This window comes from Pseudophryne corroboree, chromosome 3, assembly GCF_028390025.1.
Source record: "Pseudophryne corroboree isolate aPseCor3 chromosome 3, aPseCor3.hap2, whole genome shotgun sequence".
Lineage (NCBI taxonomy): Eukaryota > Metazoa > Chordata > Amphibia > Anura > Myobatrachidae > Pseudophryne > Pseudophryne corroboree.
In genome coordinates this window covers 433776278-433793578 of record NC_086446.1, presented here as the reverse complement: position 1 = coordinate 433793578, position 17301 = coordinate 433776278, and the positions used below count along the sequence as shown (strand labels likewise).

The window sequence follows — 17301 nt, the reverse complement described above, 5'->3', positions numbered from 1 at the left end:
GGCTGTAAAACGTCCCTTACCTCAGTCAGTCGACACGGGTACCGACACAGATGAATCTAGTGTCGACGGTGAGGAAGTAAACGGATTTTCCAATAGGGCCACACGTTATATGATCACGGCAATGAAGGAGGCTTTGCAGCTCTCTGATACTACTGGTACCTCAAAAAGGGGTATTATGTGGGGGGTGAAAAAACTACCTGTATTTTTCCCAGAATCAGAGGAATTGAATGATGTGTGTGATGAAGCGTGGGTTACCCCCGATAGAAAAATGCTAATTTCAAAGAAGTTGTTGGCATTATACCCTTTCCCACCAGAGGTTAGGGCGCGCTGGGAATCACCCCCTAAGGTGGATAAGGCGCTCACACGTTTATCAAAGCAAGTGGCGTTGCCGTCTCCTGATACGGCCGCCCTCAAGGATCCAGCAGATAGGAGGCTGGAAACTACACTGAAGAGTATATACACACATACGGGTGTTATACTGCGACCGGCAATAGCCTCAGCCTGGATGTGCAGTGCTGGGGTAGTGTGGTTGGATTCTCTGACTGAAAATATTGAGACCCTGGATAGGGACAGTATTTTATTGACTCTAGAGCAATTAAAGGATGCTTTTCTTTATATGCGAGATGCTCAGAGGGATGTTTGTACTCTAGCATCAAGAGTAAGCGCGATGTCCATATCTGCTAGAAGAAGTTTATGGACGCGACAGTGGTCAGGTGATGCGGATTCCAAGAGGCATATGGAAGTATTGCCATATAAAGGAGAGGAATTGTTTGGGGTCGGTCTTTCGGACCTGGTGACCACGGCAACTGCCGGCAAATCCACCTTTTTACCTCAGACCCCTTCACAACAGAAAAAGACACCGTCTTTTCAGCCGCAGTCCTTTCGCTCCTATAAAAAGCGACCAAAAGGACAGTCTTATCTGCCGAGAGGCAGAGGAAAGGGTAAGAAAGGGCAGCACGCAGCCCCTGCCCAGGAACAGAAGCCCGCCCCGGCTTCTACAAAGCCATCAGCATGACGCTGGGGCTTTACAAGCGGACCCAGGAACGGTGGGGGGTCGACTCAAGATTTTCAGCAATCAATGGGCTCACTCACAAGTGGACCCGTGGGTCCTGCAGATAATTTCTCAGGGTTACATGCTGGAGTTCGAAAGGTTTCCCCCTCGCCGGTTCCTAAAGTCTGCTTTACCAACGTCTCCCTCAGAAAGGACGTCGGTTTTGGAAGCCATTCACAAGCTGTATTCTCAGCAGGTGATAGTCAAGGTACCCCTCCTACAACAGGGAAAGGGGTATTATTCCACACTATTTGTGGTACCGAAGCCGGACGGTTCGGTAAGACCTATTCTAAATCTGAAATCCTTGAACCTGTACATACAGAAATTCAAGTTCAAAATGGAGTCACTCAGAGCAGTGATAGCGAATCTGGAAGACGGGGACTTCATGGTGTCCCTGGACATAAAGGATGCTTATCTGCATGTCCCAATTTACCCCTCACACCAAGGGTATCTCAGGTTCGTGATACAAGACTGTCATTATCAGTTTCAAACGATGCCGTTTGGTTTGTCTACGGCCCCTCGGGTCTTTACCAAGGTAATGACCGAAATGATGGTTCTTCTACGAAGAAAAGGCGTATTAATTATCCCTTACTTGGACGATCTCCTGATAAGGGCAAAGTCCAGAGAACAGCTGGAAGTCGGTGTAGCACTAACCCAGGTAGTGCTCCAGCAACACGGGTGGATTCTGAATCTTCCAAAATCTCAATTGACCCCGACAACTCGTCTGCTGTTCCTGGGAATGATTCTGGACACGGTTCAGAAAAAGGTGTTTCTCCCGGAGGAAAAAGCAAGGGAGTTATCCGAACTTGTCAGGAACCTCCTAAAACCAGGAACGGTGTCAGTACATCAATGCACAAGAGTCCTGGGAAAGATGGTGGCTTCGTACGAAGCGATTCCATTCGGCAGATTCCATGCACGGACATTTCAGTGGGATCTGCTGGACAAATGGTCCGGATCGCATCTGCACATGCATCAGCGGATAGCACTGTCACCAAGAACAAGGTTGTCTCTCCTGTGGTGGCTGCAGACTGCCCATCTGTTAGTGGGCCGCAGATTCGGCATACAGGACTGGGTCCTGGTGACTACGGATGCCAGCCTACGAGGTTGGGGAGCAGTCACAAAGGGAAGAAATTTCCAGGGCGTGTGGTCAAGCCTGGAGACGTCTCTTCACATAAATATACTGGAGCTAAGAGCGATCTACAATGCTCTAAGTCTGGCAAAACCGCTGCTTCAGGGTCAGCCGGTGTTGATCCAGTCCGACAACATCACGGCAGTCGCCCACGTAAACCGACAAGGCGGCACGAGAAGCAGGAGTGCAATGGCAGAAGCGGCAAGGATTCTGCGCTGGGCGGAGAATCAGGTCATAGCACTGTCAGCAGTGTTCATCCCGGGAGTGGACAACTGGGAAGCAGATTTCCTCAGCAGACACGACCTTCACCCGGGAGAGTGGGGACTTCATCCAGAAGTTTTCCACATGATTGTGAACCGTTGGGAAAAACCAAAGGTAGACATGATGGCGTCTCGCCTCAACAAAAAATTGGACAGGTATTGCGCCAGGTCAAGAGACCCTCAGGCAATAGCTGTGGACGCTCTGGTAACACCGTGGGTGTACCAATCAGTGTATGTGTTCCCTCCTCTGCCTCTCATACCAAAGGTGCTGAGAATTATACGGAAAAGAGGAGTAAGAACGATACTGGTGGCTCCGGACTGGCCAAGGAGAACTTGGTATCCGGAACTTCAAGAGATGCTCACGGAGGATCCGTGGCCTCTACCTCTGAGAAGGGATCTGCTTCAGCAGGGACCTTGTATGTTCCAAGACTTACCGCGTCTGCGTTTGACGGCATGGCGGTTGAACGCCGGATTCTAAAAGAAAAGGGCATTCCAGAGGAAGTTATTCCTACCTTGATTAAGGCTAGGAAGGAAGTGACTGTACAACATTATCACCGCATTTGGCGAAAATATGTTGCGTGGTGTGAGGCCAAGAAGGCTCCAACGGAAGAATTTCAATTGGGTCGATTCTTACATTTCCTGCAAGCAGGATTGTCTATGGGCCTAAAATTGGGGTCTATTAAAGTTCAAATTTCGGCCTTATCAATTTTCTTCCAGAAGGAATTGGCATCAGTGCCTGAAGTACAAACTTTTGTCAAAGGTGTACTACATATACAACCCCCAATAGTGCCTCCAGTGGCACCGTGGGATTTGAACGTGGTTCTAAATTTTCTCAAATCTCATTGGTTTGAGCCGTTAAAATCGGTAGAATTAAAATACCTTACATGGAAGGTAACCATGCTGTTGGCCCTGGCTTCTGCCAGGAGAGTTTCAGAGTTGGCAGCTTTGTCATACAAGAGCCCATATCTGATATTCCATTCGGACAGGGCAGAATTGAGGACGCGTCCTCAATTTCTCCCTAAGGTGGTTTCGGCATTTCACTTAAACCAGCCTATTGTGGTGCCTGCGGCTACTAGCGACTTGGAGGACTCCAAGTTACTGGACGTTGTCAGAGCATTAAAAATATATATTTCAAGGACAGCTGGAGTCAGAAAAACTGACTCGTTGTTTACATTGTATGCACCCAACAAGATGGGTGCTCCTGCGTCTAAACAGACGATTGCACGTTGGATCTGTAGCACAATCCAACTTGCACATTCTGTGGCAGGCGTGCCACAGCCTAAATCTGTAAAGGCCCACTCCACAAGGAAGGTGGGCTCATCTTGGGCGGCTGCCCGAGGAGTCTCGGCATTACAACTTTGCCGAGCAGCTACGTGGTCAGGGGAGAACACGTTTGTAAAATTTTACAAATTTGATACTCTGGCTACAGAGGACCTGGAGTTTTCTCATTCGGTGCTGCAGAGTCATCCGCACTCTCCCGCCCGTTTGGGAGCTTTGGTATAATCCCCATGGTCCTGACGGAGTCCCCAGCATCCACTAGGACGTTAGAGAAAATAAGAATTTACTTACCGATAATTCTATTTCTCATAGTCCGTAGTGGATGCTGGGCGCCCATCCCAAGTGCGGATTGTCTGCAATACTTGTACATAGTTATTGTTACAAAAATCGGGTTATTATTGTTGTGAGCCATCTTTTTAGAGGCTACTTCGTTTTGTTATCATACTGTTAACTGGGTTCAGATCACAAGTTGTATGGTGTGATTGGTGTGGCTGGTATGAGTCTTACCCGGGATTCAAGATCCTTCCTTATTGTGTACGCTCGTCCGGGCACAGTACCTAACTGAGGCTTGGAGGAGGGTCATAGGGGGAGGAGCCAGTACGCACCATGTGACCTAAAAGCTTTTTTAGATGTGCCCTGTCTCCTGCGGAGCCCGCTATTCCCCATGGTCCTGACGGAGTCCCCAGCATCCACTACGGACTATGAGAAATAGAATTATCGGTAAGTAAATTCTTATTTTAATCTTCCATTCTGATAGAGCGGAGTTGAGAACTCGTCAGCAATTTCTGCCAAAGTGGTTTCACGTAAACCAGTCTATTGTGGTGCCAGTGTCTACTGACACTTTGGCGGAATCGAAGTCTCTCTATGTGGTCAGAGCTTTAAAAATCTATGTCGCCACAACGGCTCGTATTGGGAAAACAGAGGCTCTGTTTGTCCTATGGGCTCCCAACAAGATTGGGGATACTGCTTCTAAGCAGACTGTTGCGCGCTGGATTTGTAATACGATTCAGCAGGCTCATTCTACGGCAGGTGAAAGACATTCTACCAGAAAGGTGGGCTCATCCTAGGCGGCTGCCCGAGGGGTCTCGGCATTACACCTTTGCCGAGCTGCTACTTGGTCGGGATCAAACACCTTTACGAAGTTTACAAGTTTGATACCCTGGCTGATGAGGACCTCTTGTTTGGTCAATCGGTGCTGCAAAGTCATCCGCACTCTCCCGCCCGTTCTAGAGCTTTGGTATAAACCCCATGGTTCTTGAAGCATCCCCAGCATCCTCTAGGACGTATGAGAAAATAGGATTTTAATACCTACCGGTAAATCCTTTTCTCTTAGTCCGTAGAGGATGCTGGGCGCCTGTCCCAGTGCGTACTGTATCTGCAGTTATTGGGTATGTTTACACACATGGGGGTAAATTTACTAAGATGGGAGTACTATTTAAGATGGGATGTTGCCCATAGCAACCTATCAGATTCTTCGTCTCATTTATCTAGAACCTTTTAGAACATAATACCTGGTATCTGAATGGTTGCTATGGGCAACATCCCATCTTTAATAGAACTCCCATCTTAGTAAATATAGCCCATGGTGTGTTGTGTTTCAGTCAGCCTGTTGCTGATGAGGTTCATGCCATGGCATGCGTTATGCTGTTATTGGTTGTGTTTACACACACAGGTTGTGTTATGCTTTATGTCAGCGTATTGCTGCATATTCTTCATGCCGTCGGCTGGTGTTCTATTGAATGCCAAGTTCTGCGGCATACTGAGGTGTGAGCTGGTAAGATGCTCACCGTGGTTTAACAATAAATTCTTTCCTCGAAATGTCCGTCTCCCTGGGCACAGTTACTTAAACTGGAGTCTGGAGGAGGGGCATAGAGGGAGGAGCCAGTTCACACCCAATCAAAGTCTTAAAGTGTGCCTATGTCTCCTGCGGATCCCGTTTATACCCCATGGTTCTTGAAGCATCCTCTACGGACTAAGAGAAAAGGATTTACCGGTAGGTATTAAAATCTTATTTTCTCTGACGTCCTAAGTGGATGCTGGGGACTCCGTCAGGACCATGGGGAATAGCGGCTCCGCAGGAGACAGGGCACAAAAGTAAAAGCTTTAGGATCAGGTGGTGTGCACTGGCTCCTCCCCCTATGACCCTGCTCCAAGCCTCAGTTAGGTTTTTGTGCCCGGCCGAGAAGGGTGCAATCTAGGTGGCTCTCCTAAAGAGCTGCTTAGAGTAAAAGTTTTGTTAGGTTTTTTATTTTCAGTGAGTCCTGCTGGCAACAGGCTCACTGCAACGAGGGACTTAGGGGAGAAGAAGTGAACTCACCTGCGTGCAGGATGGATTGGCTTCTTAGGCTACTGGACACTAGCTCCAGAGGGACGATCACAGGTACAGCCTGGATGGGTCACCGGAGCCGCGCCGCCGACCCCCTTGCAGATGCCGAAGAGAGAAGAGGTCCAGAAACCGGCGGCTGAAGACTTCTCAGTCTTCATGAGTTAGCGCACAGCACTGCAGCTGTGCGCCATTGCTCTCAGCACACTTCACACCAACGGTCACTGAGGGTGCAGGGCGCTGGGGGGGGCGCCCTGGGCAGCAATGAAAGTACCTATGCTGGCTAAAAATACATCACATATAGCCTCTGGGGCTATATGGATGTATTTAACCCCTGCCAGGTTGTCAGAAAAACGGGAGAAGAAGCCCGCCGAAAAGGGGGCGGGGCCTATTCTCCTCAGCACACAGCGCCATTTTCCTACACAGCTCCGCTGCTAGGAAGGCTCCCAGGCTCTCCCCTGCACTGCACTACAGAAACAGGGTTAAAACAGAGAGGGGGGGCATTTTATGTGGCGATATTATTATATATTAAGATGCTATAAGGGAAAACACTTATATAAGGTTGTCCCTGTATAATTATAGCGTTTTGGTGTGTGCTGGCAAACTCTCCCTCTGTCTCCCCAAAGGGCTAGTGGGGTCCTGTCCTCTATCAGAGCATTCCCTGTGTGTGTGTGCTGTGTGTATTATGGTATTATGTGGGGTGTGAAAAAACTACCTGTAGTTTTTCCTGAATCAGATAAATTAAATGAAGTGTGTGATGATGCGTGGGTTTCCCCCGATAGAAAATTATTGGCGTTATACCCTTTCCCGCCAAAAGTTAGGGCGCGTTGGGAAACACCCCCTAGGGTGGATAAGGCGCTCACACGCTTATCAAAACAAGTGGCGTTACCGTCTCCAGATACGGCCGCCCTCAAGGAGCCAGCTGATAGGAGGCTGGAAAATATCCTAAAAAGTATATACACACATACTGGTGTTATACTGCGACCAGCGATCGCCTCAGCCTGGATGTGCAGCGCTGGGGTGGATTGGTCGGATTCCCTGACTGAAAATATTGATACCCTTGACAGGGACAGTATTTTATTGACTATAGAGCATTTAAAGGATGCATTTCTATATATGTGAGATGCACAGAGGGATATTTGCACTCTGGCATCAAGAGTAAGTGCGATGTCCATGTCTGCCAGAAGATGTTTATGGACACGACAGTGGTCAGGTGATGCAGATTCCAAACGGCACATGGAAGTATTGCCGTATAAAGGGGAGGAGTTATTTGGGGTCGGTCCATCGGACCTGGTGGCCACGGCAACAGCTGGAAAATCCACCTTTTTTACCCCAAGTCACATCTCAGCAGAAAAAGACACCGTCTTTTCAGCCTCAGTCCTTTCGTCCCCATAAGAGCAAGCGGGCAAAAGGCCAGTCATATCTGCCCAAGGGTAGAGGAAAGGGAAGAAGACTGCAGCACGCAGCCCCTTCCCAGGAACAGAAGCCCTCCACCGCTTCTGCCAAGTCCTCAGCATGACGCTGGGGCCGTACAAGCGGACTCGGGTGCGGTGGGGGGTCGTCTCAAGAGTTTCAGCGCGCAGTGGGCTCACTCGCAAGTGGACCCCTGGATCCTACAAGTAGTATCCCAGGGGTACAGATTGGAAATTCGAGACGTCTCCCCCTCGCAGGTTCCTGAAGTCTGCTTTACCAACGTCTCCCTCCGACAGGGAGGCAGTATTGGAAACAATTCACAAGCTGTATTCCCAGCAGGTGATAATCAAAGTACCCCTCCTACAACAAGGAAAGGGGTATTATTCCACACTATTTGTGGTACTGAAGCCAGATGGCTCGGTGAGACCTATTCTAAATCTGAAATCTTTGAACACTTACATACAAAGGTTCAAATCAAGATGGAGTCACTCAGAGCAGTGATAGCGAACCAGGAAGAAGGGGACTATATGGGGTCCCTGGACATCAAGGATGCTTACCTCCATGTCCCAATTTGCCCTTCTCACCAAGGGTACCTCAGGTTCGTGGTACAGAACTGTCACTATCAGTTTCAGACGCTGCCGTTTGGATTGTCCACGGCACCCCGGGTCTTTACCAAGGTAATGGCCGAAATGATGATTCTTCTTCAAAGAAAAGGCGTCTTAATTATCCCTTACTTGGACGATCTCCTGATAAGGGCAAGGTCCAGAGAACAGTTGGAGGTCGGAGTAGCACTATCTCAAGTAGTTCTACGACAGCACGGGTGGATTCTAAATATTCCAAAATCGCAGCTGATTCCGACGACACGTCTGCTGTTCCTAGGGATGATTCTGGACACAGTCCAGAAAAAGGTGTTTCTCCCGGAGGAGAAAGCCAGGGAGTTATCCGAGCTAGTTAGGAACCTTCTAGAACCAGGCCAAGTGTCAGTGCATCAATGCACAAGAGTCCTGGGAAAAATGGTGGCTTCTTACGAAGCGATTCCATTCGGCAGATTTCACGCAAGAATTTTTCAGTGGGATCTGCTGGACGAATGGTCCGGATCGCATCTTCAGATGCATCAGCGGATAATCCTGTCTCCAAGGACAAGGGTGTCTCTTCTGTGGTGGCTGCAGAGTGCTCATCTACTAGAGGGCAGCAGATTCGGCATTCAGGACTGGGTCCTGGTGACCACGGATGCCAGCCTGAGAGGCTGGGGAGCAGTCACACAGGGAAGAAATTTCCAAGGAGTGTGGTCAAGTCTGGAGACTTCTCTCCACATAAATATACTGGAGCTAAGGGCAATTTACAATGCTCTGAGCCTAGGAAGACCTCTGCTTCAAAGTCAACCGGTGCTGATCCAGTCGGACAACATCACGGCAGTCGCCCAAGTAAACAGACAGGGCGGCACAAGAAGCAGGAGGGCAATGGCAGCAAGGATTCTTCGCTGGGCGAAAAATCATGTGATAACACTGTCAGCGGTGTTCATTCCGGGAGTGGACAACTGGGAAGCAGACTTCCTCAGCAGGCACGACCTCCACCCGGGAGAGTGGGGACTTCATCTGGAAGTCTTCCACATGATTGTGAACCGTTGGGAAAGACCAAAGGTGGACATGATGGCGTCCCGTCTGAACAAAAAACTGGACAGGTATTGCGCCAGGTCAAGAGACCCTCAGGCAATAGCTGGGACGCTCTGGTAACACCGGGGGTGTACCAGTCGGTGTATGTGTTCCCTCCTCTGCCTCTCATACCCAAGGTAATGAGAATTATAAGACGGAGAGGAGTAAGAACTATACTCGTGGCTCCGGATTGGCCAAGAAGGACGTGGTACCCGGAACTTCAAGAGATACTAAGAAGGGACTTGCTTCAGCAAGGATCATGTCTGTTCCAAGACTTACCGCGGCTGCGTTTGACGGCATGGCGGTTGAACGCCGGATCCTAAGGGAAAAAGGCATTCCGGAAGAGGATATGTTGCATGGTGTGAGGCCAGGAAGGCCCCACGGAGGAATTTCAACTTGGTCGATTCCTGCATTTCCTGCAAACAGGAGTGTCTATGGGCCTCAAATTGGGGTCCATTAAGGTTCAAATTTCGGCCCTGTCGATTTTCTTCCAGAAAGAATTGGCTTCAGTTCCTGAAGTCCAGAAGTTTGTCAAGGGAGTACTGCATATACAACCCCCTTTTGTGCCTCCAGTGGCACTGTGGGATCTCAACGTAGTTCTGGGATTCCTCAATCAAATCTGTGGATTTGAGATATCTCACATGGAAAGTGACCATGCTGTTGGCCCTGGCCTCGGCCAGGCGAGTGTCAGAATTGGCGGCTTTGTCTCACAAAAGCCCATATCTGATTGTCCATTCGGACAGGGCAGAGCTGTGGACTCGTCCCCAGTTTCTCCCTAAGGTGGTGTCAGCGTTTCACCTGAACCAGCTTATTGTGGTACCTGCGGCTACTAGGGACTTGGAGGACTCCAAGTTGCTAGATGTTGTCAGGGCCCTGAAAATATGTTTCCAGGACGGCTGGAGTCAGGAAAACTGACTTGCTGTTATCCTGTATGCACCGAACAAACTGGGTGCTCTTGCTTCTAAGCAGACGATTGCTAGTTAGATGTGTAGTACAATTCAGCTTGCACATTCTGTGGCAGGCCTGCCACAGCCAAAATATGTAAATGCCCATTCCACAAGGAAGGTGGGCTCATCTTGGGCGGCTGCCCGAGGGGTCTCGGCTTTACAACTTTGCCGAGCTGCTACTTGGTCAGGGGCAAACACGTTTGCAAAATTCTACAAATTTGATACCCTGGCTGAGGAGGACCTGGAGTTCTCTCATTCGGTGCTGCAGAGTCATCCGCACTCTCCCGCCCGTTTGGGAGCTTAGGTATAATCCCCATGGTCCTGACGGAGTCCCCAGCATCCACTTAGGACGTCAGAGAAAATAAGAATTTACTTACCGATAATTCTATTTCTCGTAGTCCGTAGTGGATGCTGGGCGCCCATCCCAAGTGCGGATTGTCTGCAATACTTGTACATAGTTATTGTTACAAAAATCGGGTTATTATTGTTGTGAGCCATCTTTTCAGAGGCTCCGCTGTTATCATGCTGTTAACTGGGTTCAGATCACAGGTTGTACAGTGTGATTGGTGTGGCTGGTATGAGTCTTACCCGGGATTCAAAATCCTTCCTTATTGTGTACGCTCGTCCGGGCACAGTATCCTAACTGAGGCTTGGAGGAGGGTCATAGGGGGAGGAGCCAGTGCACACCACCTGATCCTAAAGCTTTTACTTTTGTGCCCTGTCTCCTGCGGAGCCGCTATTCCCCATGGTCCTGACTGAGTCCCCAGCATCCACTACGGACTACGAGAAATAGAATTATCGGTAAGTAAATTCTTATTTTCTTTCCTCTGTTGGTAGTCCTTTTGGTGTCTGGTATCCACGCATTCCTTGCCATGTGGCTCTCTGCAGACCTCACAGGGGTTGTTTTCCAATGCTATTGGGCTCCCTCTATGCTGTGGCTTTGTTGTGGGAGCCACTATACCAGTGATGGCTTGATCCTAGGTTCAACACTTTCTCGATTTCCGGTGTTGACTTTCGGTTGAAAGTCTTCCATTCAGGTTTTTCTGAGCGTACCTTCGCCTAGGGCTGGCTTTTGAACATTTCATGGTCCAGTGTCCCCCAGACTGGTTGAAAGAGAACTGGATCCTTTCTATGAGTCCAAAATCCAGTTTTTGTGTATAAATTACATTTTACTTTATTGTTTATTTATATTTTTCCAGCTATGTCTTTAACTTTGATTGTGATAGCACATTACAGGGGCGTAGCCAGAACTTTGTGGGCCCCGTAGCAACATTTGAAGGGGCCCCTGTCCCAGTGCCACAGCAGCAGTTAATTTATGCCCCATAATAGTGCCCTAGTTTATTTTATAAACCATAATAGTGCCCTAGTTCACGTTATGTCACGTAGGGCTGCCAGTACACATTATGCGACAGTGCCCCAATTTACATTAGGACAGTGTCCCCAGTTTACATTATGTCATATTACAGTGCCCCAGTTCATATTATGTCACATTATAGTGCCTCCACCTCATATTGTGACACATCAGTGCCCCAGTTCATATTATGTAACATTATAATGCCCTTCTGTTCATTTATATACCACATTAAAATGAGCAGGTACAGGGGCATAACAAGATATATTGTAGGCCACAAAGCAAACAAATGTAAAGGCCTCTATGTGCCACACAATGGATGAAAGATGTATATAACACGTGTAACTTTACAGGGAAGGTAGGCCCCTCTCAGCTCTGGACCCCATAACAGCTGCACTGCCTGCACCTATGGTAGCTACGCCTTTGCCACATTAGAAAGCTGTGTGAAGATAATTTTTGATTGTCGCAATGGGAATCAACTTTTAGTCCTGCTTTAGTTTATTCCTAACTTTGTTTTGTCTCAGGGTAAAGAGGATGGGCTCGTTTGACCACACACAGAGGCAGCTGGGAGAGAGATGCCTATATATCTTTCCAACCATGGTGGAACCTACAAGAATCTTGTGTGAAAGCCTTGAGAAGAACTGTCTTCTCGGGGAAGTGACTGGAACAAAAAAGGTATGGATTACCAGAAGCTGACAATTCATGTTCTGTTAGAAGTGCTTATAGGTTCCATGTTATGCAATATAACTTATGAGAGTTAAACATCCTTTTCCTCCAGCATGATTATTGGTGACCTAGATTTGTGGGTTTTAGTTCTTCTATATTTATAAGGTAGTTCTTTCTTTTGCACATCGCACCTATGGTGTAATGGTTAGCATTACTGCCTCACAGCACTGAGGTCATGATTCCCACCATGGCCCTAACTGTGTGGAGTTTGTATATTCTCCCCGTACTTGCATGGGTTTCCTCCGGGTACTCCGGTTTTCTCCCACACTCTAAAAATATACTGGTAGGTCAATTGGATGCCAACAAAATTAACCCTAGCATGAATGTGTGTGCATGGTAGGGATTATAGGTTGTAAACTCCACTGGGGTAGAAACTGATGTGTATGGCCAAATATGATCTGTAAAGCGCTGCGGAATATGTGTGTGCCATATAAATAACTGGTAATAAATAAATAATTCACCTTGAGTTTTGCAGATATAGAGGTTTACGTCACTCTCTACCCTCCATACCTGTGATTGAAAACCTGAAAGCTCAAGGGCCACGTATACGGTTCTCTAACTTTAAAAAGTACAGAACACTACCCATAATCTCAATACATGAAGACAGTGCAGTTAATGTATGAAAGAGAGACCCCACATGTTCTTGGATAAGATTCCACATACCCTTCCGATTTTCCCTTAAGTACACACTAAGTACTTTTTCTGACCAATTCCTGGAACTCTGTGTATTTTTTTTTTTGTTTTTGTTTTTTTTTGTTTTGTATGAAATTATTTTTTTGTTGACTTGGAGTGTGCCATTCTCATTAAGTATTTTTATAATATGAGAATGGAATAAATGTGTGTATCAACTTTTAGCTCTGTGAAATTGTGGCATGGACGATATTACCTCTTTTATGAAGACAGTTTGCCACCTTTCTCAGGAAAGGAATGGGAGGTCGGAATGACTAAAGCCATCCTTTACCATATGGGGATGGGGACAGTGTATTTTCACCTCCTTGATCGCAGGCTCTGCTATCTACATTGAAAACTGCACCATATTGACCACTGTATAAAAAAAACAAAAAAAAAAAACTTGTGTTAAGGGGCCCATACATCTGCAATCACAATTTGTTGTTTCACAGATCGTGAGATTTTTTTCCCCCAGACTTATTGTTTTTACAATCCATCTGACTTTGCCCATACATTACAGATGTTTCAGTGATTTGCAGATAATTTTCAGTTAAACAGATCTGCCAGTCTCTAGTTTGCTAGAAACAATCTGCTGATAGTTGCCATACACTAGTAATCTACAGTCCCAATTGATCTGTGAAATTAAACATGTTGAAAAATCTGATTTAACAATCCCAATCAATGTGTGCGATCTGTGAACCCCATACATTGCAGACTTATTAGCACAATCGACTGCTGATGTATGGCCGCCTTTAGGTGCTGGGTGGTGGTTCTAGTTGTGCTCAATATCATGATTTATTTTTTAATCCTGACTCCAAGGATATGGTCCATGCAGAGTGAGTACTATGCTACATTGTGCAGTGTATCTTGTGTGAATTTACTTTGTGTTTACCCATAAAGCAAACTCATGCACCTTTTTGGATTTATGTAACTAAGGTTAAATAATACACCACACCATTTTCTCGGAATTAGCAGAGTGGTGATACTGGTTAAGTGGATTTGATCGGAATGCGGTTTGACTATATGGAATTTAAAACTGTAATCCCAACAGGGTCTTTTGACTCCTATTTAGTACAGCCTTGTCCAGTTGGTTTTGCCTTTCAGTGCTTCTCTGTTATGGAATGTGTTAGTATTTTAAGTTATTTATATTCTCTTACGTCCTAGAGGATGCTGGGGTCCAGTTTAGTACCGTGGGGGTATAGATGGGTCCTTTGAGAGCCACTGGTACTTATGAGAGTTTAATAGTGTGGGCAGGCCCCTCTCTATATGCCCCTCCTACCAGACTCCGTTTAGAAAATGTGCCCGGAGGGGCCGGTCACAGCTAGGGGAGCTCCTAGGAGTTTTCTTAGTTTTTTATTTTTTAGAATTAGGATACAGGGAGGCTGCTGGCAACAGCCTCCCTGCTTCGTGGGACTTAGGAAGGGAACCAACTTCCTAAAGAGTTAATGGTTCTCTTCTCCGCTGACAGGACACTAAGCTCCTGAGGGCGCTGATCGCAAGCCCACGAGGCGATCTCACTCCTGCAGCACGGCCGCCACCCCCTAAGAGCCAAAAGAAAGCAGAGTGGTGAGTAAAGCGCCGGCGTCCCAGTTAGCGGGTCACCGGCAGGTATGGCGGCACAAGGTTGTGAGCGCAGCACTGACAGGCTGTGCTCCAGGAAGGCTCAGCAACACTTTGTGTAGGCGCTATGAGGGGCGTCCTGAGCCAGCGCGGAACACCCTACACTGGTCACGCTGCTAACAGGGGCTAATCCCGCTGTTAGCTCTAGGAAACCTCAGGCCAGTTTAAACATTTAGTGCGGGAAGCCGCGTGCCATGTCGGGGGGCGGGGTTTCCTCTCAGAGCGGATCCAGCACTCACCAGCAACATTTTTTCCCTGCAAGGACACTGACAGGGAGCACTGCCCTCTTATTAAGGGTAGTTAGTCAGCTCCAGGCTTTTATCATAATAATTGCGGGCGCTGTGTGGCTGGTTCCTTATACTCTTTGTCTCTCTGAAGGTAATCTGAGGGAAACTGTGTCTGACATTTTCCTGTGTGTGCAAGTGTGTATATGCCACATTACCATGTCTAAGGACTCTGCGTCCTGTGCTGCAGAGTGTTTATCTTCTCCTGAGGGGTCTATTCCATGGACTCAGGAATGTAATATACTGTTTCAGCCTTCTGAATCCGAACCCCCATGGGTGGATTCTTTCTCTAACGTCCTAGTGGATGCTGGGGACTCCGTCAGGACCATGGGGAATAGCGGGCTCCGCAGGAGACAGGGCACATCTAAAAAACTCTTTAGGTCACATGGTGTGTACTGGCTCCTCCCCCTATGACCCTCCTCCAGGCTTCAGTTAGGTTTCTGTGCCCGGCCGAGTAGGGTGCAACCTGGATGGCTCTCTTATAGAGCTGTTTAGAAAAGTCTTTTTTAGGTTTAAACTAATCAGTGATACCTGCTGGCGACAGGATCACTGCAACGTGGGACTTAGGGGAGAGACTTGCAACTCACCTGCGTGCAGGAGGATTGAAGTCTTAGGCTACTGGACACTGAGCTCCAGAGGGAGTCGGAACACAGGTCAGCCTGGGGTTCGTCCCGGAGCCGCGCCGCCGATCCCCCTTACAGACGCTGAAGACGGCAGAGACGGAGGTCCGGTGACAGGCGGCAGAAGGCTTCTCAGTCTTCATAGAGGTAGCGCACAGCACTGCAGCTGTGCGCCATTGTTGTCTCACAGGCTCACTGACACGGTCACGGAGGGTGCAGGGCGCTGCTGGGGGCGCCCTGGGCAGCAATATAAATACCTAATTTGGCAAAAGAAATACACCACATATAGCCATTAAGGCTATATGTATGTATTTTAACCCAGGCCAGTATTAAAAAACCGGGAGGAAAAGCCCGCCGAGAAAGGGGCGGAGCTTATTCTCCTCAGCACACAGGCGCCATTTTCCCTCACAGAAAGGCTGAGGGGAAGGCTCCCATGCTCTCCCCTGCACTGCACTACAGAAACAGGGTTATAACAGAGAGGGGGGGCAATGATTTGGCGATATAAATATATATTAAATGCTATAAGGGAGGAACACTTATATAAAGGTTGTCCCTGTATAATTATAGCATTTTGGTGTGTGCTGGCAAACTCTCCCTCTGTCTCCCCAAAGGGCTAGTGGGTCCTGTCCTCTATCAGAGCATTCCCTGTGTGTGTGCTATAGGTCGGTACGTGTGTGTCGACATGTATGAGGAAAATGTTGGTGAGGAGACGGAGCAAATTGCCTGTAATAGTGATGTCACTCTCTAGGGAGTCGACACATGAATGGATGGCTTACTTATGGAATTACGTGATAATGTCAACACGCTGCAAGCCGGTTGACGACATGAGACAGCCGGCGGACAAATTAGTATTGGTCCAGGCGTCTCAGACACCGTCAGGGGCTTGTAAAAACGCCCATTACCTCAGTCGGTCGACAGACACTGACACGGACACTGACCCCAGTGTCGACGGTGAAGAAACAAACGTATTTTTCCTTTAGGGCCACAAGTTACATGTTAAGGGCAATGAAGGAGGTGTTACATATTTCTGATACCACAAGTACCACAAATAAGGGTATTTTGTTGGGTGGGAATAAACTACTTGTAGTTTTGCCTGAATCAGATAAATTAAATGAAGTGTGTGATGATACGTGGGGTTCCTCCGATAGAAAGTTATGGGCGGTATACCCTTTCCCGCCAGAAGTAAGGGCGAGTTGGAAAACACACCTTAGGGTGGATAAGGCGCTCACACGCTTGTAAAAACATGGCGTTACCGTCTCCAGATACGGCCGCCTCAAGGAGCCAGCTGATAGGATGCTGGAAAATATCATAACAGTATATACACACATACTGGTGTTATACTACGACCAGCAATCGCCTCAGCATGGATGTGCAGCGCTGAGGGGGCTTGGTCGGATTTCCTGACTGAAAATTTTGATACCCTTGACAGGGACAAGATTTTATTTACTATAGAGCATTTTAAGGATGCATTTCTATATATGCGTGATGCGCAGAGGCATATATTGTATTCTGGCATCAAGAGTAAATGTGATGTACATATCTGCCAGACGAAGACACGACAGTGGTCAGGTGAGGCAGATTACAGACGGCATATGGAAGTATTGCTGTATAAAGGGGCGGTCCATTGGACCTGGTGGCCATGGCAACAGCTGAAAAATCCACCTTTTGTTACCCCGAGTCACATATCGGCAAGAAAGGACACAGTCTTTTCAGTCTCAGTCCTTTCGTCCCCATACGGGCAGGCGGGCAAAGGCCAGTCATATCTGCCCAGGGGTAGAGGAAAGGGAAGAAGACTGCAGCAAGCAGCCCATTCCCAGGAACAGAAGCCCCTCACAGCTTCTGCCAAGTCCGCAGCATAACTCTGGGGCCGTACAAGCGGACTCAGGTGCGGTAGGGGGTCATCTCAAGAGTTTCAGCACGCAGTGGGCTCACTCGCAAGGGAACTCCGGGATCCTACATGTAGTATCCCAGGTGTACA

At 47.9% G+C, this 17301-nt stretch overlaps 1 protein-coding gene across 1 annotated transcript in view; it reads left to right on the top strand.

Annotated features, from left to right (window-relative positions):
* UBE2O (ubiquitin conjugating enzyme E2 O) overlaps window positions 1-17301 on the top strand; it is a 187776-nt gene that overhangs the window by 68569 nt on the left and 101906 nt on the right. The window contains exon 8 of the mRNA XM_063960415.1: window positions 11929-12079. Within this exon, the coding sequence (XP_063816485.1) occupies window positions 11929-12079 (151 nt within the window). The remainder of the gene's footprint in view (window positions 1-11928; window positions 12080-17301) is intronic.